Source organism: Gopherus evgoodei, unplaced genomic scaffold (genome assembly GCF_007399415.2).
Source record: "Gopherus evgoodei ecotype Sinaloan lineage unplaced genomic scaffold, rGopEvg1_v1.p scaffold_58_arrow_ctg1, whole genome shotgun sequence".
NCBI lineage: Eukaryota > Metazoa > Chordata > Testudines > Testudinidae > Gopherus > Gopherus evgoodei.
This window is the reverse complement of record NW_022060079.1, coordinates 84,207-106,640: the sequence shown is the minus strand read 5'-3', so window position 1 is coordinate 106,640 and position 22,434 is coordinate 84,207. Positions and strand designations below refer to the sequence as shown.

At 57.7% G+C, this 22,434-nt stretch overlaps 1 protein-coding gene across 1 annotated transcript in view; it reads right to left on the bottom strand.

Moving 5' to 3' along the window:
- Positions 1-21,978, bottom strand: part of COL11A2 (collagen type XI alpha 2 chain) — a 57,157-nt gene extending 35,179 nt beyond the window's left edge. The window contains exons 1-18 of the mRNA XM_030547398.1: positions 21,755-21,978; positions 17,149-17,208; positions 16,142-16,183; positions 15,964-16,026; positions 15,426-15,500; positions 13,877-13,963; positions 12,835-12,891; positions 12,397-12,450; positions 11,626-11,679; positions 11,479-11,532; positions 10,723-10,776; positions 9,773-9,826; positions 9,508-9,552; positions 1,780-1,833; positions 1,643-1,687; positions 1,214-1,267; positions 950-994; positions 770-823 (exon numbers count right to left, since the gene is read on the bottom strand). Of these exons, the coding sequence (XP_030403258.1) occupies positions 770-823; positions 950-994; positions 1,214-1,267; positions 1,643-1,687; positions 1,780-1,833; positions 9,508-9,552; positions 9,773-9,826; positions 10,723-10,776; positions 11,479-11,532; positions 11,626-11,679; positions 12,397-12,450; positions 12,835-12,891; positions 13,877-13,963; positions 15,426-15,500; positions 15,964-16,026; positions 16,142-16,183; positions 17,149-17,208; positions 21,755-21,871 (1,068 nt within the window). The 5' untranslated portion in view covers positions 21,872-21,978. The remainder of the gene's footprint in view (positions 1-769; positions 824-949; positions 995-1,213; positions 1,268-1,642; positions 1,688-1,779; positions 1,834-9,507; positions 9,553-9,772; positions 9,827-10,722; positions 10,777-11,478; positions 11,533-11,625; positions 11,680-12,396; positions 12,451-12,834; positions 12,892-13,876; positions 13,964-15,425; positions 15,501-15,963; positions 16,027-16,141; positions 16,184-17,148; positions 17,209-21,754) is intronic.
- Between the last annotated feature and the right edge of the window lie 456 nt (positions 21,979-22,434).

Genomic DNA, 22,434 nt, shown 5'->3' with positions numbered 1-22,434 from the left:
CGGGCTGAAAGGAAACCAACATCAACAGGAAGTGGCACTGGCTCACTTCCTGTTAAACATGGCCACCAGGTCCTCACCCCATGAGCAGGGGGCGCAAGTGGGGAGCCAACAGGAAGTGGTACTGGCTCACTTCCTGTTAAACATGGCCACCAGGTCCTCACCCCATGAGCAGGGGGCGCAAGTGGGGGGCCAACAGGAAGTGGTACTGGCTCACTTCCTGTTAAACATGGCCACCAGGTCCTCACCCCATGAGCAGGGGGCGCAAGTGGGGAGCCAACAGGAAGTCATACTAGCTCACTTCCTGTTAAACATGGCCACCAAGTCCTCACTCCATGAGCAGGGGGTGAAAGTGGGGGGCCAACACAAAGTGGTGGTAGCTCGCATCCTGTTAAACATGGCCACCAGTCATTGCCCCATAGCTGGGGGCACTGGTCAAGAGCATCCCTATGATGATGGGGCCTCTACAGGAAATGTGATAGCTCACTTCCTGTTAAGCATGGCTGCCCCACCCTTGCACCCATGCCAAGGTCAGGCAAGGAGTCAAAAGGAAATGGCAATGACCCACTTCTTGTTAAACATGGCCGCCGGGCTCTCACCCCAGGGGCAGGAGGGAGCCATGCCGTGCAGGAGGCCAACAGTATGGGCTCACTTCCTGTGAAATATGGCCGTCGTATTGCCATTCCAGGGCTGGAGGAGTCTGAGGGCCAGGGTGCTGGGAGGAGAGGGTGGAAGGAAGAAGGGGAGGAGCTGGGGTGAGAACGTTACTCACAGGAGGCCCGTCAGACCCTGGCATGCCAGGGAGGCCAGGTTTGCCACTGGGACCCTGCAGAGAGAGAGAAAAGCAGAGATCAGAGCTGGCAGAGAAGAGATCCCCGTTGTGTGACCCAGGCTGGTGTGGAGGGCGGGGGCTGCACAACATTGGGGGGCAGGGTAGGTTTGGGGCACTCACCTTCTCTCCGGGGGGGCCCATAGCACCTTGTGGGCCAGGCAATCCCTGAAAGAGAGACACACAGTCAGATCCAGCCCCTATTCCCTACCCAAAGCCGGGGACAGAACCCAGGAGTTGCTCCCAGCTCCCCCTGCTCTAATCCATTGAACCCCACTCCCTACCCAGAGCAGGGACAGAACCCAGGAGCCCTGGCTCCCAGCTCCTCACCCCCCTGAACCCCATGTCCTCAGAGCTGGGCTGTTTCAGGGAGAGGGTTTTCCTTACCTGGGTGCCAGGAGTTCCCTGCAGACCTGGGGGGCCTGGCTCACCTTGCGGCCCCTGTAACAGTCAGACGCAACTGGAGTTAGAACCAGAACCACCCACATGTTATACAGAAGGGAGAGAGGGCACTGCTGCAGGGGAAGTTCACAACACTGGGATCATTGGATGGGGGCACTGCTGTCGGGCAAGCTCACAGCATCAGAGACCCCATTTAGGGCACTGCTGTAGGAGACGCTCGCAGCACCGGAGACGCCATGTGGGGACACTGCTGTAGGGGAAGCTCACAGCGCAAGAATCCCCTGCTGGGGGCACTGCAGTAGGAGAAGCTTACAGCACTGGCATCCTTGGGTGGGCGCCCCAGGGCATTTCCAACCCAGTCCGTAGCAGGACCAGGCAGCGCAGACAGACAGACAGACAGACGTGCCGACTCACCAGGTTCCCTTTGGGCCCGATGGGACCATCTATGCCACGCACGCCCTGCCGAGCAGACAGACAGACAGACAGGTGGAGGTTAGTGTGGTGGGGGTTACTGGGGCGGGGGGAATTGGGATGCCATGCGTGGCACTTACCAGAGGCCCGGGGATCCCCGGTGGGCCTTTGGGTCCAAGCAAACCTCTGGGTCCCTGCAGGGAGGGGAGAGACCAGAGTTAGTGAGGCTGTGGGGACAAAGCCAGGTCTGGGTCCCCCCAACAGGGCTGTGGGGGGAGCCAGCAATTGCCCCCAACACTATCCTCTCCCTGCCCAGCAAACAGCAGCATACGTGTGCACACACACACACACACACACACAGACACACGCACACTCTGCACCAGCCAGCACTCCCCGGCACCACACTGAGCAAGCAGTACATAAACCCTGGAGCTGAGGACCCCATGAGGACGCTGCTCCGTGGTGCAGACCCTGCTCCTCTCTGATTCCAGACCCTGGGCTGCATGCTGGGGTGAAACCCCAGAGCAACCTGGGACATGGCACCAAGACCCCTCAGTTTCAGTGCAACGAGACTCCGCTGGCGCCCGTATTAGGACACACTGGGCCCTTGTGGAGTCTGCCAGGGGCAGGCACAGGGGGACCCTACAGGCCAGATACCCAGCTGGTGTTGCTCTGTCCCCAAGGCCTGGCCCTGGACGGCTCATCTGTCCATCCCGTGGGTAGCAAAGGGCTAATCCCCAAACAGATTCTGGGGGCTCATCCAAAAGGGAACTGCTCTCAGGGAAGAGCGTTCTGGGCAATGGGGAATCGGGCACCATGTGGGAACGTTCGCTTTGCTCGGGCTGTCGATGAACCCAGTGTTTCAGAGAGTCCAGACGCTTGCATTTGTCCTGCGTTTTACTACCAAATGTGCCAGGAGAAAGGATTTTGGGGGGGTTCTCATCCTTCCCCCACCCCGGCTGTGGCTTTTCCAAACAGCGTCAAATCTGTAAATGTAACAGAGCAGCAAGAGGGGGGAAGGGACAGGAGAAAAGAGAAAACAAACCCAACCAAACCCCAAAGCCACCAACGCCTAATCCAATCCCAATGCCAAGCCTAAAACCAACCACCATCCTAACACCAACGCCTACTCCAATCCCAACGCCAAGCCTAAAACCAACCACCGTCCTAACACCAATGCCTACTCCAATCCCAACGCCAACCCTAACACCAACCACCATCCTAACTTCAACGCCTACTCCAATCCCAATGCCAACCTTAACACCAACCACCATCCTAACACCAACACCTACTCCAATCCCAACGCCAACCCTGACACCAACCACCATCCTAACACCAACACCTACTCCAATCCCAATGCCAACCCTAACACCAACCATCATCCTAACACCAACGCCTACTCCAATACCAACGCCAACCCTAACACCAACCACCATCCTAACACCAACACCTACTCCAATCCCAATGCCAACCCTAACACCAACCATCATCCTAACACCAACGCCTACTCCAATCCCAACGCCAACCCTAACACCAACCACCATCCTCACACCAACACCTACTCCAATCCCAACGCCAAGCCTAAAACCAACCACCGTCCTAACACCAACGCCTACTCCAATCCCAACGCCAACCCTAACACCAACCACCGTCCTAACACCAAAGCCTACTCCAATCCCAACGCCAAGCCTAAAACCAACCACCATCCTAACACCAACGCCTACTCCAATCCCAACGCCAAGCCTAAAACCAACCACCGTCCTAACACCAACGCCTACTCCAATCCCAACACCAAGCCTAAAACCAACCACCGTCCTAACACCAATGCCTACTCCAATCCCAACGCCAACCCTAACACCAACCACCATCCTAACACCAACACCTACTCCAATCCCAATGCCAACCCTAACACCAACCATCATCCTAACACCAACGCCTACTCCAATCCCAACGCCAAGCCTAAAACCAACCACCATCCTAACACCAACACCTACTCCAATCCCAACGCCAACCCTAACACCAACCACCATCCTAACACCAACACCTACTCCAATCCCAACGCCAACCTTAACACCAACCACCGTCCTAACAACAACGCCTACTCCAATCCCAATGCCAACCTTAACACCAACCACCATCCTAACACCAACACCTACTCCAATCCCAACGCCAACCTTAACACCAACCACCGTCCTAACACCAACGCCTACTCCAATCCCAACGCCAACCCTAACACCAACCACCATCCTAACACCAACACCTACTCCAATCCCAACGCCAACCCTAACACCAACCACCATCCTAACACCAACGCCTACTCCAATCCCAACGCCAAGCCTAAAACCAACCACCGTCCTAACACCAACGCCTACTCCAATCCCAACGCCAACCCTAACACCAACCACCGTCCTAACTTCAACGCCTACTCCAATCCCAGCGCCAACCTTAACACCAACCACCGTCCTAACAACAACGCCTACTCCAATCCCAAAGCCAACCTTAACACCAACCGCCATCCTAACACCAACACCTACTCCAATCCCAACGCCAACCCTAACACCAACCCAACATCCACCCCAACCCTAACACCAACCTCAACCCTAACACCAACACCTACTCCAATCCCAACGCCAACCTTAACACCAACCACCGTCCTAACACCAAAGTCTACTCCAATCCCAACGCCAACCCTAACACCAACCACCGTCCTAACACTAACACCAACGCCTCCTCCAATCCCAACGCCAACCTTAACACCAACCACCATCCTAACACCAACGCCTACTCCAATCCCAATGCCAACCACTGTCCTAACGCCAACACCTACTCCAATCCCAACCTCAACCCTAACACCAACACCTACTCCAATCTCAACGCCAACCTTAACACCAACCACCGTTCTAACACCAACGCCTACTCCAATCCCAACGCCAACCACTGTCCTAACGCCAACACCTACTCCAATCCCAACGCCAACCCTAACACCAACCACCATCCTAACACCAACACCTACTCCAATCCCAACGCCAAGCCTAAAACCAACCACCGTCCTAACACCAACGCCTACTCCAATCCCAACGCCAACCTTAACACCAACCACCATCCTAACACCAACACCTACTCCAATCCCAACGCCAACCCTAACACCAACCTCAACCCTAACACCAACACCTACTCCAATCCCAACGCCAACCTTAACACCAACCACCGTTCTAACACCAACGCCTACTCCAATCCCAACGCCAACCACTGTCCTAACGCCAACACCTACTCCAATCCCAACGCCAACCACCATCCTAACACCAACACCTACTCCAATCCCAACGCCAAGCCTAAAACCAACCACCGTCCTAACACCAACGCCTACTCCAATCCCAACGCCAACCCTAACACCAACCACCATCCTAATGCCAACACCTACTCCAATCCCAACGCCAACCCTAACACCAACCATCATCCTAATGCCAACACCTACTCCAATCCCAACGCCAAGCCTAAAACCAACCACCGTCCTAACACCAACGCCTACTCCAATCCCAACGCCAACCTTAACACCAACCACCATCCTAACACCAACACCTACTCCAATCCCAACGCCAACCCTAACACCAACCTCAACCCTAACACCAACACCTACTCCAATCCCAACGCCAACCTTAACACCAACCACCGTTCTAACACCAACGCCTACTCCAATCCCAACGCCAACCACTGTCCTAACGCCAACACCTACTCCAATCCCAACGCCAACCCTAACACCAACCACCATCCTAACACCAACACCTACTCCAATCCCAACGCCAAGCCTAAAACCAACCACCGTCCTAACACCAACGCCTACTCCAATCCCAACGCCAACCCTAACACCAACCACCATCCTAATGCCAACACCTACTCCAATCCCAACGCCAACCCTAACACCAACCACCATCCTAATGCCAACACCTACTCCAATCCCAACGCCAACTCTAATCCCAGCTCCAGCTTCAATTCCAACCCTAACACCAATCACAATCCTAACACCAAAGCCAAAGCCTACTCCAACGTCAATGCCAGCTCTGAACCCCAATGCCAACCCTAACACTAGCTCCTATTCCAATCCCAGCATCAACCCTAATCCCAACTCCAGCTCCAATCCCAACTCTAACTCCGACAACAATCCTAACACCAATCCCAGCGTCAACTCTATCAGTGACACTATCCCTAATACCAACTCCAATATCAACGCCAACCCTACCACCAACTCCAGCCCCAACCAACCCTAATACCAACTGCAATCCCAATGCCAACTCCAGTGCCAACCCCAGCCCAATGTCAACTCCCATACTAAGCCTAATGCCAACCCCAACGCCGATCTCAACCCTAACACCAATGCCAGTGGCAGCCCCAATACCAACACCTAGCCCAACCATAGTGCCAGCCCCAATCCCTGCCTGGGACCCATTTTCCAAACCGATATGTCAGAGTGTTCCCTGCGCTAGTCGGCGCTCCCCTGTCCAGAGCTAGCTGCATTCCCATCCCGCATCTCCCCAGCAGCAGGGCATTAGCACCCCCAGTTTTCAGCCCACCCCTAAAGGCGTCTTCAGGGACCCAGGTGGGGATTTTCAAATGGAGTCTAGGGCCCCAATTTGGATCCCTTCCACACCGTGCTAATCCTTGGCTAAGTCCTGCCAATTTCAAACTCCTCCCCTCCACACTGCCAGCTCCTGAGGCACCAAGGAGTCTCGTCCCAGCAATACCAGGGGTGCTGGGGCACAGGAGGGAGTCTGGACACAGGTGGGAGCAGATGGAGGTTTGGGGGTAACCCATTAACTGGCTTGTTTCTGCTGAAGTGAGGGGGGTGAAGAAGTTAACGTTGGGCTTTGATTTTGCCATCAGTAGGTTCAATGGTTAATGGTGATTTTATGGAGAGGCGTTAACACAGGGGTGGGCAAAATATGACCCGCGGGCCACGTCCAACCCATCAGACCTTTTAATCCAGCCTTTGTGCTCCCGTTGGGGAGCAGGGTCAGGGGCTTGCTCCGGGGGTCTGCACGTGCCGTGGCTCTGTGTGGCTCGCAGACGCAGCGGCACGGCCCCCCTCCAGCTCCTGCATGTAGGGGCAGCCAGGGGATTTCTCATACTGTCCCCGCCCCAAACAGCAGCTCTGCAGCTCCCATTGGCCAGGAACTGCAGCCAATGGGAGCTGTGGAGGTGGCGCCTGTGGACGGGGTAGCACTGCAGAGCCGCATGGTCGGTGCCGCGCCTCTGCATAGGAGCCGGAGTGGGGACATGCTGCTGCTCCTGGGAGCTGCTTGAGGTAAGCGCCGCCCAGAGCCTGCAGCCCTGACCTCCTCCCATGCTCCAACCCCCTGCCCTAGCCATGATCCTCCTTTTGCCCTCTGAACGCCTCGGTCCCAGCCTGGAGCCCCCTCCTGCACCCCAAACCCCTCATCCCTGGCTCCACTCCCAAGACTGTACCCCTAGCCCGAGCACTCACCCCCCACCGCACCTCAACCCCTGCCCCAGCCTGGAGCCGCCTCCTGCACCCCAAACCCCTCATCCCTGGCTCCACTCCCAAGCCTGTACCCCTAGCCCGAGCACTCACCCCCCGGCCGCACCTCAACCCCCTGCCCAGCCTGGAGCCACCTCCTGCACCCCAACCCCCTCATCCCTGGCTCCACTCCCAAGCCTGCACCCCTAGCCCAAGCACTCACCCCCCCGCCGCACCTCAACCCCCTGCCCAGCCTGGAGCCACCTCCTGCACCCCAAACCCCTCATCCCTGGCTCCACTCCCAAGCCTGCACCCCTAGCCCGAGCACTCACCCCCCCCCCGCCCCCACACTTCAACCCCCTGCCCCAGCCTGGAGCCCCCTCCTGCACCCCAACCCCCTCATCCCTGGCTCCACTCCCGAGCCTGCACCCCCAGCCCGAACACTCACCCCCCCGCCGCACCTCAACCCCCTGCCCAGCCTGGAGCCACCTCCTGCACCCCAAACCCCTCATCCCTGGCTCCACTCCTGAGCCTGCACCCCCAGCCCGAGCCCTCACCCCCCCACCCCCACACTTCAACCCCCTGCCCCAGCCTGGAGCCGCCTCCTGCACCCCAAACCCCTCATCCCTGGCTCCACTCCCTAGCCTGCACCCCCAGCCCGAGCACTCATGCCCCCTCCCCCACACTTCAACACCCTGCCCCAGCCTGGAGCCGCCTCCTGCACCCCAAACCCCTCATCCCTGGCTCCACTCCCGAGCCTGCACCTCCAGCCCGAGCCCTCACCCCCCCACCCCCACACTTCAACCCCCTGCCCAGCCTGGAGCCGCCTCCTGCACCCCAAACCCCTCATCCCTGGCTCCACTCCCGAGCCTGCACCCCCAGCCCGAGCCCTCACTCCCCCCTCCCCCACACTTCAACCCCCTGCCCAGCCTGGAGCCGCCTCCTGCACCCCAAACCCCTCATCCCTGGCTCCACTCCCGAGCCTGCACCCCCAGCCCGAGCACTCACTCCCCCCGCCCCCACACCTCAACCCCTTGCCCAGCCTGGAGCCCCCTCCTGCACCCCAAACCTCTCATCCCTGGCTCCACTCCCGAGCCTGCACCCCCAGCCCGAGCCTTCACTCCCCCCACCCCCACACTTCAACCCCCTGCCCCAGCCTGGAGCCCCCTCCTGCAGCCCAAACCCCTCATCCCTGGCTCCACTCCCGAGCCTGCACCCCCAGCCCGAGCACTCACCCCCCCGCCGCACCTCAACCCCCTGCCCCAGCCTGGAGCCCCCTCCTGCACCCCAAACCCCTCATCCCTGGCTCCACTCCAGAGCCTGCACCCCTAGCCCAAGCACTCACTGCCCCCTCCCCCACACTTCAACCCCCTGCCCCAGCCTGGAGCCGCCTCCTGCACCCCAAACCCCTCATCCCTGGCTCCACTCCCGAGCCTGCACCCCCAGCCCGAGCCCTCACCCCCCCGCCCCCACACTTCAACCCCCTGCCCCAGCCTGGAGCCCCCTCCTGCACCCCAAACCCCTCATCCCTGGCTCCACTCCCGAGCCTGCACCCCCAGCCCGAGCCCTCACCCCCCCACCCCCACACTTCAACCCCCTGCCCCAGCCTGGAGCCGCCTCCTGCACCCCAAACCCCTCATCCCTGGCTCCACTCCTGAGCCTGCACCCCCAGCCCGAGCCCTCACCCCCCCGCCGCACCTCAACCCCCTGCCCCAGCCTGGAGCCGCCTCCTGCACCCCAAACCCCTCATCCCTGGCTCCACTCCCGAGCCTGCACCCCCAGCCCGAGCCCTCACCCCCCCACCGCACCTCAACCCCCTGCCCCAGCCTGGAGCCCCCTCCTGCACCCCAACCCCCTCATCCCTGGCTCCACTCCCGAGCCTGCACCCCCAGCCCGAGCACTCACTCCCCCCACCCCCACACTTCAACCCCCTGCCCCAGCCTGGAGCCCCCTCCTGCATCCTGAACTCCTCGTTTCTGGCTCCACCCCAGATCTCAAAGCCCCAGACGGAGCCCTCATCCCCTCCCACACTTCGAGCCCCAATTTCGTGGCCCGCCATACAATTTTCATACCCAGATATGGCCCTTGGGCCAGAAAGTTGGCCCACCCCTGGGTAAACAACACAGAGCTGAGCACCAAGGGGTTGAGAATCAAGGCTCAGCTGGGGCAGTTGCCTGCCCTCAGAGCAGTGGTTTCAGGCCCTCTGCAGACTCAGGCAGGGCCAGGAAAGTGAGGATCGTGGGGCCCAATTCCACGGAGTGGAGGGGGAGTAAATCATGTGGTGGGCAGGATAAATGGGGCCTTGATTATCCCTCTGCACGACCCTAGGGAGCTGCTCCTTCTCACACTGGCACAAGCTCCTGCTGCCTGCCTGGCAGGGAGGGAGGGGACGTACCGGTTCTCCAGGGAGCCCTCTGGGGCCGACCTCTCCATCGTCTCCCTGGGGGAAGAGAAAAAGGGGGTGAGGCAGAGAACAGGGAGGAGAAGGAAGCTCAACTCCCCCCTGCCATCCCTGCTCCCCATTTCCAGCTCCCTCTGCTCTCCCCACCTCCAGCCCCCTCCATCTCCCCATTCCCCCATAGCTCTCCCACATCTCCCTCCCCGGGGAACCACCTCAGCTCCCTCTCACCCCCCAGACCCTCCAGTGAGCAGTTACTCACCCTCTGTCCATCCTCACCAGGGGGGCCTGGGATGCCCTGGGAACCCGTCTCACCCTGCGGGGACAAAGGTTTGGATCAGCTGGGCGGGCGGGCGGGGAACCATGGGGGTTGTGTACAGGGGATGAGCAGGGCCTTGGGGCTGACTGTGTGTGATGGGGGCACGGCTGCATGTGCTGTGGGGGTTAGTGTGACCGAGTATGTAATTGCAGGGCGGGGGATGCATCGCAAATGTGCCGGATGTGTATGTGTTGTGCTGTGAACTGTGTACAGCTGTGTTGTTGTGCGTACGTGCACAACTGCCTGTGCTGTGTATACTGTGTTTGTGCGACTGCACGTGTGTGGGGCTGCGTGTGAATGCAGTGGCTTTGTGTGTATTGCTGCGTATCTGAGTGTGTGCACACGTAGTTAGGAGAGTGTTAGCGTGTGCGTGGTTGTGTCTATGTGACTATGTGACTGCACGTGCCTGGCTGCACAAGTGGCGGCTGTGTGTGTACTGCGTGGTGCGGTGCGGTGTGTTTGTGGTGACACGGCTGTGGAGACGTGCGTGGTTGTGCGTCTGTAGTGTTCCGCGTGGCTGTGTGCGCTGTGCAGGGTGCATAAGACTGTGAGTAGATTCTGAGGCCAGAAGGGCTCGGCTCCGACGTCGGTCTGCCCCAAAACAAGCCCTGCTGGAACTAGACTGTATATATCTGTGTGCGTAGATACACTTGTGTGCGCTGGTAGGGCGGCGTGTGACTGCGAAGGGGGGGCAGTGGCTCTGGCTGTGTGGTGTACAGTTGTGTGTCTGTGTGTGTATCAATGCTCAAAGGGGGGTGCACAATTGTGTAGCACACACATGGGCTGGCCAGAACTGACTGTGGGGCGGCCCCATCTCTCAGGGAGATCCCAACAGTGCACCTGGACAGTCCTCCCACCTCCCCACCGCAAGGCGCCCGGCCAACGCAACTCACCCTGTACCCCTTGTCCCCCGGCAGCCCCGGCAAGCCATCAAAGCCTCGGTCGCCCTGCAGAGAGAAACACAGAACAGCTCCCTGAACCAGCACGCCCCAGCTGGGGAGACGCCCCTGCAGGACCCCCTTCCAGGGCACCCCATCCCCGGGAGGCGGGCTGCAAATCCCCACTGGGAACGAGGGTGGGCCTGTCCCGCGGGGGCCCCCAGGGATCCTGGTCCTGAAGCAGTGATGTTCCCACACAGAACCGGAGGGTCGCTGGTTGAGTTAGTGGGTCTCCAATATGCTAGAGTGGATCACAGGTGCACGAGGATCACCATGCTGCGTGGGTGGGTTACCAGGACAGTGCATCACCAGGAGATTCGTGCACACACCGAGTGGATCACTCACACAGCAAATGACTAGATCGCTAACGGATCGTCAGGCTGAATGCGCGAGTTACTAGAAGAGTGGATTACCACTGGATCATGCACCATCAGTGGATAACCAGCTCAGGTGATCTAATGATCTTCAGTGCCTTCACCTCATAGACTATTGGTGGATTCGCAGGGGCAATGTGGATTACCAGCAATGCAACCTACTGGATCAACACTGCTACAGTCCAGTGGGTCGCCAGAGCAGTGACCCACTGGATCATCAGTGGATCTACACTGCTGGGACCTAGTGGATCACCAGCCCAAGGAGGCCAGGCCCTGGTTGGTCCCCCGGGCAGGCTCACATCCAGTGCCTTGTCCATGGAAGCCATGACTCTGTTACCTTAACACCAGGCTCCCCGGGCATCCCCCGGGCACCATCGACTCCAGCCCGACCCTGCCAGAGACACAGAGACGAGGTGACAGGAGACTCTCCAGGCATAGAACTGCCCCCACCCTGGGGTATCCCCACCAGGATGCACACACTTACCCTCCTTCCAGGCTTCCCTGGGGGGCCAGACAGGCCCTGCGGCCCGCGGGGTCCCTACAAAGAGAGAGGGAGGGAAAGGGTGAACAGAGCTTCCCCCCACAAGCAGTAGTGGGGGGAAAAGAAGAGGGAGAAATGGGGGTGGGAGCTCTCCAGGGTCCTGGGGGTTAATGGGGGTTCTGGGGGGTCAGATCAGGGTTAGGCTTCAGGGTGGGATGTGGTTCATGGGATCAGGCCGGGGGTTCTTCCCCAGTGTCTGAGGGGTTAATGAGGGGTGGGGTGGCAGAAAGCAGTAACAAAGGGTAAAGAGAGGGGTGGGCGGCAGCGACCCCGGCTCTGGGTCAGGGTTGTAAGTCACAGGATCCAAACAGCCCAGAATAAATCCAGCGTTGAACCAGGGGTCAGAGGTCACTTGCCAGCATCAAGGGTTAGACATCAAGGTCAGGGGCCACTAATCGTGAGTCAGGGTCACAGAACAGAGGTGCGGGTCACGGGTCATTCACCCTGGTCAGGGGCCAATGATTGGGAGTCAGGGTCAGAGACCAGGGTCACGGGCTGGAGAGAGAGGTCAGGGTGAAGGGGTCAGGGGTTAGTGACGGGTCAGATTCCTGAGGTTAGAATGAAGGGGTCAGAGGTCAGTGGCTGAGATAAGAGGTCAGTGACAGGGTCATGTCTCTGGGTCAGAGCAAGAGGTCAGAGCAGGAGCCAGGGGTCAGAGTCGGGGTCGTGCTGGGCTCCAACCCCTTGATCTCCTGCCAAGGCCAAGCCTGTTACCTGGGGTCCAAAGTCTCCAGCTTCCCCCTTCAGCCCAGGGCCCCCTGGCTGCCCCTGGAATGAGATAGCAGAGCAGAGGGGGTTACATAGGGGCAGCACGTGGGCTAAGGGCCACAACCCTCCCCACACTCTCCCCAGGTCGCTGGGACCCACAGAATCTGGGGACGTGAAATTCCAGTGACACTAGTCCCCCGCCCTACCCCCGGCCCCATACCCCAGGGTGCTGGGACCCACAGAACCTGGGGACATGACATTCCAGTGACACCAGGCCCACACACGCAGAGCACGGGGAACACAAGGACATGAAGCCCTAGTGACTCCAGCGCTCTGTGTCCCGCCCCAGGGACAAGCCAACAAGTCCCCCTAAGCCCTGACACCTGCCCCCACATCCCCAAAGCACCAGCCATCAAGTAATGCCGCCTCACAGCAGATACCTACCAGGGGCCCAGGCCGGCCGGTGTATCCCATGGGTCCCGGGGGGCCACGCAGGGCCATCTAGGGGTGAGAGAGGAGAAGGAGAATTAGACAGCAGCAAGCCAGGATCCCAGCCAAACTCAGAACAAAGCAGGGAATAAGGGGTGGGATTAGAATAGGGCTGAACAGGAAACTTGGGGATCTAGAGAGTTATTGGGGTTTGGGGGGATTAGAACGTGGTCCCAGCTGGGGATCTAAGAGGGGGATAAAATATGAATTTATCAGCATCAATAGACTGGAGGGAAAACAGCGATGTTCGGTGTTCTAGAAAAGAAGCAGCAGATTTACTGGGGTTTCTGGAAAAAGCACATTGTGATATCAGCAGGGTTCTAGAAGGGGACAAGTATGGTCCTAGAATGGGGGTTCTAGAAGGATGACAAGTTGAGGCCTCATTGGAGTTCTAGAAAAGGGGAAACTGTGATTTGCTCAGCACTCGGGAGGGTTAATAAGGTTTGAGGTTTGAAGGGAAGATAAATCACAGTCTTAAGGCAATGATCCATGATAGTTTTGGGATTCTAGAAATGCAGTAAAATGTTTTGTTATAAGGGTTGTAGGTGGGCACAGACTGTAACCCCCGTGGTTCCAGGAGAGCAGTCGACTGTAATCTCGTCCTGGTTCTAGAAGGGCAGTACACTGAGATGTTTTTGAAGAACTACTTAACCATAAGATTATAAATGAACCTAGAAAGGTAAGAAACAGGGATCTGCTGAGATTCTAGAAAGGTGACAAACCATTATCCTGCGGTTCTAGACTGGCAGTAAATTGTGACCTTGCGGAAGCTCTGGAAGGGCACAACCACTATTTGGTACGGAATCTTGAAGAGTAATAAAAGAGTGACCCATAACATGGTTCTAGAAAGGTAACAACCCATTGGTATCTGGGTTCTTGATTACCAAATTTATCAGGGCACCAGGGAAGAAAATAAGGCAGGATCTTTTCCAGGCTCCTTGGATCCCCTATCCTGACCCAGCCCAACTCTCCCTGCCCTGTCTCCATCTCAACTTACCCGGGCTTGCTGTAAAATGGCCTGTGCTTGTGCCTCTTGTGCTGACACCGCAGGCCCCTTGTCTCCGCCGCTGCTCCCAAACCGGAACTGGGGGAGGAAAGACAAACCTTCAGGTGTGAAAATCACAGTGGTGCCATCCCTGAATTCACATCACTATCCCAGAACTGGGCTCCTGGGAGACATGCCCAGAGCCCTCCCTAGAGCTCCAGAGCCCAAGTCCTGCTCTGTCCTTCTCACTTCATGGGGAGGCAGGCAGATCACATTGCCGGAGCTTCCCTGGCCTCTTCTAGACACCCAGAGATTTGCTGCAACCTATCCAATTCCAGGCTGCATTCTTGGTATTCCCCCTTCTCATCTAGACTCACACAGACCCACTGCGTGCTCTATGGTTCTAGGTAATACAACCAGAGTACCCATTTCTGTTCCATACTCACATAAGCCCACTGTGTATCCTTGCTAGTTCCAGGTAATGCTATCAGCTGTTCTAGACACCTATAGACTCACTGCATCATCTTTGGTTCTAGATAATGCTATTAGTACTAGCCTTTTGGTTCTCAACTCACTGTGCTCTCCAGTTCTAGATCTCACTACAAGGGCTCTCCCTTCTATCCTAAATTCCCATATCCCTATTATGTTAACTACATTTCTAGAGAATAGCACCAGAGTCCTCCGGTCCTGTTCTAGATTCCACACAGGCCCACCCACAGTGCAGTCTCCAGTTCCTGATCACATATACAAAGTTTTTCTTCTGATATAGATCTAGACATCTGCTCTGTTTTTAGGTAATACTTGCAGAATCCATCTCATCTGTTACAGCTTTATACTCTGAAATACCTCTGTTTTAGGGGTTACTCTCTGGGTTCTAGATTAAAAGATCCCCACTACATACTAACCAGGACTAGCTAAGAGAGTCAGTCTCCTCTCTCCCATATCTTAGATCCTCACAGATCCACTCTACAATCTTCATTCCAGATCACAGTACTAGAGTTCCCCTTTTTGTTTTAGAATCCAGCTGACCCACTGTATCCTCCCCAGTTCTAGGCCATGCTATCAGAGTTCTTCTTGTTTTACTTTAGACCCCGCAGGCCCACTGTATAGTCTACGGTATTAGGTATCTGAGTTCTTGAGCCCCACAGACCCATTGTATCACCTACTAGTTCTGGATACTGCTATCTGAATCCTCATGCCTGCTCTAGACTTCCACAGACACATCGTATTGTCCCTAGTTATAGGTAACACAATGAGAGTCTTCCTTGATTTATTCAAGACCCACAAACCCACATTATCCTTTCTGGTTCTAGATCACACAATTAGTTCTCCTGGTCTTATTCTAGACCTGAGAGCCCCAACCTTCCATACACTTCCTTGGTCCAGCTCCCACAAGTATTTCTTCTGGTTTTATTCTAGATCCCAGAGAGCCACCCAAGCTCTAGGTCATACTATCAGCACTTTCCCCTGCTGTCCTAGACCCTAATCAGCCTACGTTAGCCCATTCCATTCCAGATTGCAGCAGCCCCATCATTAACCCATCAAACACCTCCTCACTCACCGGGAGCATGAGAGATGTGCCAGGGGGTCCAGGCGTCCCATCCGAGCCAGGGAGACCTGAACGGCCAGGAGGACCCTGTTGGAGAGAGAGGTAGAGTGGGAGGTTATTGCATGGGGTGGGCGGGGCTGCGATCTTGCCCTCAGACAGTGCTGCTGCTTCCCCTGCCCTTCTCAGCACCCCCAGCTCCCCCAGTGGTGCATCAATCTTCCCCACACACAATGTGAGTCTCATATTCTCCCAACACTCTGACATACACTGACACTTGCCGGGATCTCTGGCCTATCCCCAAACATCCCAGGCCATTGGTGCTGCGTATGCACAATCACATACGCTAACGCATGCACACTCCCAGGCACTCACACGCACAGCGCCTTCCCCAGCCAAGAGGGCACAATGACATCCCACTCCAGCGCACATTCACACCTCCCCGTGCAAACACACACTCACTCCTCCCTTGGAAGGGAGGCTGCGGTCTCCCCCAGAGCTGATGCTGGACCCACAACCCCTGCCATGCGGCCAGGTTCCAGCTCGCACTCACCCTCTCACCAGGATCTCCTGGGGGTCCCGGGGGGCCCTGTGTGCCCGGTGGCCCCGATATGCCCTGAGGAAACACACAAGAGACACACAGTGAGACTAATGCACCAGCACGGGGATCTGCCCCCAGCCCCAGAGCATCCCCTAGAACTCCCCAGACAGACAGACAGACAGGCTCTTACCGCAGGTCCCTCAGGGCCGGGGGGGCCCTCCACCAGCATTCCCTGCGGAACGAGAGGCAGATAACAGGGTTAGGCCAGTGACAGGCCCAGGTGGGGCGAGGGCACAGTGGGCCGGGGGGGGTGGGGGATAAAGCCCCCAGCTGAGGAGCCCTTAGGCAGACATGACCCCAGCCATGAGGTGCCCTAGAGAGACTTGGGACTGCCCAGGTGAGTTTGAAAAGGGAGAAGATCTCCTGACTCATCCACACCCCTCACCCACTCTCCCCATCAGGAGAGAGGGGCATGGGCTGAGAACACACGACTGTGCACCCTCCCACACACAGAGACATATACTAACCCAAACATGCAAATATTGTGGCATGCATGCACCAGGGTGTGCAAATACACACACACACACCGTGGTGCGTAACAGATGCACACGCATGGGAACTAACACCAACATGCAAATTAGATGTGCACACACAGGTACTCGCAAATACACAAATGTGCACCATAACAGCTGCAAGCACTGACAGACAGATGCAAATGTGAATCTGCATGCAGGGGCTTGTGCAAACTCATGCACAAACTCAGAGGCACATGCAACATATGTGCGCACACAATTTTTCACACTTAAGGTGTGACAATACATATATGCTTGTTCACACAGGTGTATGCAGACACACACACGTCTCATCCTGCCACGTGCACTCTGCCCCCCTGCATACATACACTACAGATCACTACGTTCATCGCGCACACACAACCCAGGGGAGGTTCCAGGCCCAGGTGACCTGTGACGGGGCATGCAGGGCGCGCTGATCTCTGAATAGGGCAGGGGCGAGGTGGGCTCTGTCCCATGCACAGCAGGATATCCTGCTCCTGCCACAGGGTGCATCGGGGGCTGCATGGGGGTGAGGGACCCCACGGCCTGGGCTATGCAGAGATGGGCAACGTCCAGGCATGAACAATGGAGGGGCAGGTGGGAGCAATTGGTCTCACCCTAACCAGTCAACGCAGGGACCTACCGGTTCCATGACGGCCGACTCTCCCTTCTCTCCTTTGTAGCCTCTGACTCCACGCACAGCCTGGGGGTAACACACATATAACCGCAAAGAGGGGCCCGGTCAATATAACACACCCGAGGCCCCCCCCCGGCACCCTCCCAGCCCTGCAAATCCCAGCTCCTGCACTGGGCAGCGGGGCTTGTCCAGCACCACTCAGCTGCACCACCACAGGCTCTGTTATCTGAGGCTCCCTATCCCCCATGGTCTGAGGAAAAGTGGAGTAAAGTCTGAGTCAAAACTGGTGCAAGGGCTCAGTGAAGATGGAGCAGGGTCCAAACGAGGTGCAAATAAAAGTGGAGCTCATCTCACTAAGATCTGAGTAAAACAGGAGTGAAGTTTGAATAAAACTGGAGAAAGCTCTGAAAACGGAGCAGGGTCTGTGTAAATGTGGAGTAAAGTCTGAGTGAAAATGGAGTAAGGTACGCATGTCCGTGCAGCAGAGTCTGTGTAAATGTGGAGTAAAGTCTGAGTGAAAATGGAGTAAGGTACGCATGTCCGTGCAGCAGAGTCTGTGTAAATGTGGAGTAAAGTCTGAGTGAAAATGGAGTAAGGTACGCATGTCCGTGCAGCAGAGTCTGTGTAAATGTGGAGTAAAGTCTGAGTGAAAATGGAGTAAGGTACGCATGTCCGTGCAGCAGAGTCTGTGTAAATGTGGAGTAAAGTCTGAGTGAAAATGGAGTAAGGTACGCATGTCCGTGCAGCAGAGTCTGTGTAAATGTGGAGTAAAGTCAGAGTAAACCTGGGGCAGGCTTTGTGTAAAGCCCCAGGATTTTGTCCCAACCCTTCAGTTATCCTTCTGGGACCTAGGGAGAGACAGCTGCTGTTTCTCACTGGAGCCCACCCTCACCCCTACCAGCTCCCTTGGAGCCTCGTGAGTTAGGATGCTCTGTTAGCTCTGAGCTAATCAACGCATCGCGACCCACAGCGGCTCTGAACGGAAGCTGAGGACAGGTTACATCACCAGATGAAACACACCCAAGGGGAGGGAGTCAGGGGGAGGAGATATTTAAAGGCTCACATCTGGAGAGGCCCCTGGCCCTAAATCCCCAGCCCCATTGAGATGGCAGCGTGGGGAGAGGGGAATTACCGCATCCCTTTTGGGGATTATCCCCCCAAATCGGTAATTGACACCAACACTGACAATACTCGGAGAGGTGGGTGAATAACAGAGATGGCTGTACATGGGGATGACATCACAGAGTGGGGATGCCCTGGCGGGTTAGGGGCATTGCCAAGGCAGAGGATGTCATGGTTTCAACATCAGGTGTGATGCCATCGGGGCACCACGGGCCCATCTCTGAACATACAAGGTGGGGGAGAGGGTGCTGATGTCACTCCAAGCAAGAAGTGACCTCACAAGAGAGGAAACGCATCATAGGAAATGGAATGGCGGAGGGAAAGTGACACAATGGTCAGTGAAGTGCAAGGAAGGACTGCCAAAGACAGGAAGCGACCCCCACACTGGGCAAGAAGTGAAGGCAGCGAACAGGAAGTAATGCCGCAATGGACAGCCATGAGCCCCACGATGCCGAGCCAACATGGAGGAAGTGATGTCACAACAAACAGGAAATGACCATGACACAACAGTAAATGCTGACAAGGAGGCAGGGATGCCACAAACAAAATGACACCACACAGGAAGTGACAACATGGCAAACAGCGGTGACACCATGAAAAGCAGGAAGTGACACATCAACAAACAGGAATTAACACATCAGAAAGTGATACCACGGCAAACAGGAAATGACACCAGGACACACCAACAAATGGCCACAAGCAGGAAGTGACACCACAATGATAACAACACAGAGCCATGAATGGGAAGTTACATCTCAACAAACAGGAAATGACACCATGAGACACCAACACAGGACAACAAAAAGGAAATGACACCACAATAAACAGGAAGTGATGCCACAACAGGAAATGCTGCCAACAAAAGACCACAAAGAGGAAGTGACCCCACAACAAAGAGGAAGTGACCAGAGAAAGACCGCTCATGAGAGGCCAGCAGGAGGAAGGGCCTGAGGAGATGTCCCCGTGCCCCACTTACGCCTCCATTCTGGGGTGTCTCCGCGGAGAGCACGGGCCCCAGCTCCGATGGCTCGGCTCCCTCGGGAAAGTCCTTATAGACATACTCGTACTCCTGCCCCGTCATGTACTCCTCCACAAGCACCTCGTCCTCACCCGGAGCGGCAGGCGCCGGGCTGGGAGCCTCCTGCCCCACGGGATGGGGGAGAAGGAGAAGAAACCCAGCAACACATTAATGCACAGCACAGCGCCTACTGGGAAACAGGATGGAGGAGGTGTGCCAAAACTGGATCCCCCAGACCTCCTTGACTCCCAGCCTCCTCTCTCCCGGCTCTGACCCGTTAGACCCCTTTCTCCGCCCAGAGCTGGAGATAGAACCCAGGAGTCCTGACCCCCCGTCCCGAATCCTCAGTCCTTTCCCCTCTGACCCTGGAGCCTCTCCCCCAGGGTCTCCATCTCTTCCATCGTGGGATCAGCACAGAGGCAGCTCTCAGGGGGACCAGCCTTGAATTGCATTTAAGGCCCCACCTCACTGAGACAGATAGTGGGGCCGTGGGAACTAGTGGGGAGCTAGACCTCGCCCTGGAGCCAGCTCAGCCCCCTGCTCCTTCCCATCCAGCCCCTTAGCCACCCCTCAGTCCAACCCCAGGGTGGTTACCTCAGCCCAGGGCTCTGAGGGGGAGGGGGGAGTTGCCTCCAGCCCCATTGTCTCCTCCCAGTAGTCACCATCAGGGTCCTGGTCAGGGGGTAGGGTATAATCCAGGTACTCGCCAGCCCCCCAGGGCTCCTCCGTAGGGGACAGCCCCACATCCTGGGGGGTGGGGGTCAGCAGTTGCCAGGGCCAGGGGGGAACAGGGTTGGAACAGCAGTCATGGGGGCAGGGGAGAAAGATGGATGGATGGATGGATGGATGGAGAGAAGGATGGATATGCATGAGGACAGATGGATGGATGGATGGATATGCATGTCGATTGATCGATGGATATGCACGTGGACGGATGGATATGCACATGGATGGATGGAAGGATGGATATGCATGAGGACAGATGGATGGATATGCATGTGAATGGATGGATGGATGGAGAGAAGGATGGATATGCATGAGGACAGATGGATGGATGGATGGATGGATAAACATGCAAAGGGATGGACAGACAGATGGACAGACAGGCAAATATGCACAGGGATGGATGGATGCAGTGGACAAACGGAAGTGCATGGAGATGGATGGAGATACATGCATGAGGATGGATTGACAGATATGCAAAGGGATGGATGGATTAGAGGAGAGAGGGAAAGAGGACAGAAGTATTAGTAGGCTATTCTTGTTCTCCCCCATGCCCTGGGGAAGGGGCACGGGCAGCGGAACTGGATTCATCCCGGCTCATTTTCCTGGACACACAGAGACAAACCGATCGCTGATGGAATCGCGCCCCCCTGCAGCGCCCCCTGCCGGGGAGCGACTGCCCCATGTCACTCAAGGGGGACTCGGGGTGTCCATTCACAGGAAAGAAGGTGCAAGATAAATTAACTCGGAGAGAAAATGTGAGGGAAGTGGGACATGGGGCCTTTCCCCTCTGGGGGGCGCCGGCTCCCACCCGGCCCCAGGGCGGGGACTGGCTGGCTCAGGGGGGTGGGGAATGGGGCAGGGGCCTTTCCCCTCTAGGGGGCGCCGGCTCCCACCCGGCCCCAGGGCGGGGACTGGCGGGCTCAGGAGGGCAGGGAATGGGGCAGGGGCCTGTCCCCTCTAGGGGGCGCTGGCTCCCACCTGGCCCCAGAGCGGGGACTGGCTGGCTCAGGGGGGTGGGGAATGGGGCAGGGGCCTTTCCCCTCTAGGGGGCGCCGGCTCCCACCCGGCCCCAGGGCGGGGACTGGCGGGCTCAGGAGGGCAGGGAATGGGGCAGGGGCCTGTCCCCTCTAGGGGGCGCCGGCTCCCACCTGGCCCCAGGGCGGGGACTGGCTGGCTCAGGAGGGCAGGGAATGGGGCAGGGGCCTGTCCCCTCTAGGGGGCGCCGGCTCCCACCTGGCCCCAAAGCGGGGACTGGCTGGCTCAGGGGGGTGGGGAATGGGGCAGGGGCCTTTCCCCTCTAGGGGGCGCCGGCTCCCACCCGGCCCCAGGGCAGGGACTGGCTGGCTTGGGGGGTGGGGAATGGGGCAGGGGCCTGTCCCCTCTGGGGGGCGCTGGCTCCCACCCAGCCTCAGGGAGGGGACTGGCTGGCTCGGGGGTGGGTGGGGAATGGGGCAGGGGCCTGTCCCCTCTAGGGGGCACCGACTCCCACCTGGCTCGGGGGTGGGTGGGGAATGGGGCAGGGAATGGGATTTGAGGCCTTCCCCACATTCCCCATCTGCTGGTTTATTTTTGTTGCCGAGGCGTTTCCCGAATGGCCCCGTCACAGACAGACAGACAGACACGAGCGAGACGCACAGACGGGGGGAAGGGAGGGGGTGGGAGGAGCATGCTCCCCCCACAGATCTCAGATCGTGCTATCCCTGGGGGGGGGCCAGCACCGATCTGGATGCCTCGCTCTTGCTCTACCTGCTGGTAGCCGTTGCCGTGTTTCCTGGGCGTGCCGGCGCCAGCGTAGGCCATGCCCCCCGTCTGGGCCTTACCCAGGGCATTTTTCACGGCTGGGTGTTTCCCCCCAGCTGCCATCTTGGCGTTGCCAGGGGATTTGCTGTTGCCAGGGGATTTGCCGTTGCCAGGGGACTTGGCGTTGCCGGGGGCTTTCCCGGGGGACTTCCCGCCACTGGGAGCTTTGCCGTAGGTTGAGGCCATGCTCATCAGCTGCTGCTGTTTCTGCTGCTTGGGCGCCGGCTTGGCAGGCGCTTTGTGGCCCGGCCTGGCGGGTTTCTGGTGCCGCGACGGCAAGGAGGAGGAGGATGGAGGTGATGAGGGTGAGGATGAGGATGGCAGCGACACACACACAGACCGGGAGCCGGGCACAGAAAGAAAACAACACACACGGCATGAGTTCACGGGGAGCCGGGGCTGCTACAAGGACTCCCTGGTGTACGGAGCACCCCACATCCCTCAGGGTCACCCCAAACCCCTTCTATCCCTGGGAGCTTGTAACATTCAGAGCACCCCGAATCTCCAGGGGTCGCCCCGGAGCCTCTCCACCTTGGGGACCTGGATACATACAGAGCACCCCAAATCTCCAAGGGTCATCCCAGAACCCTCATTGTCCTTGGGATCCCCATTTGTATGGAGCACAC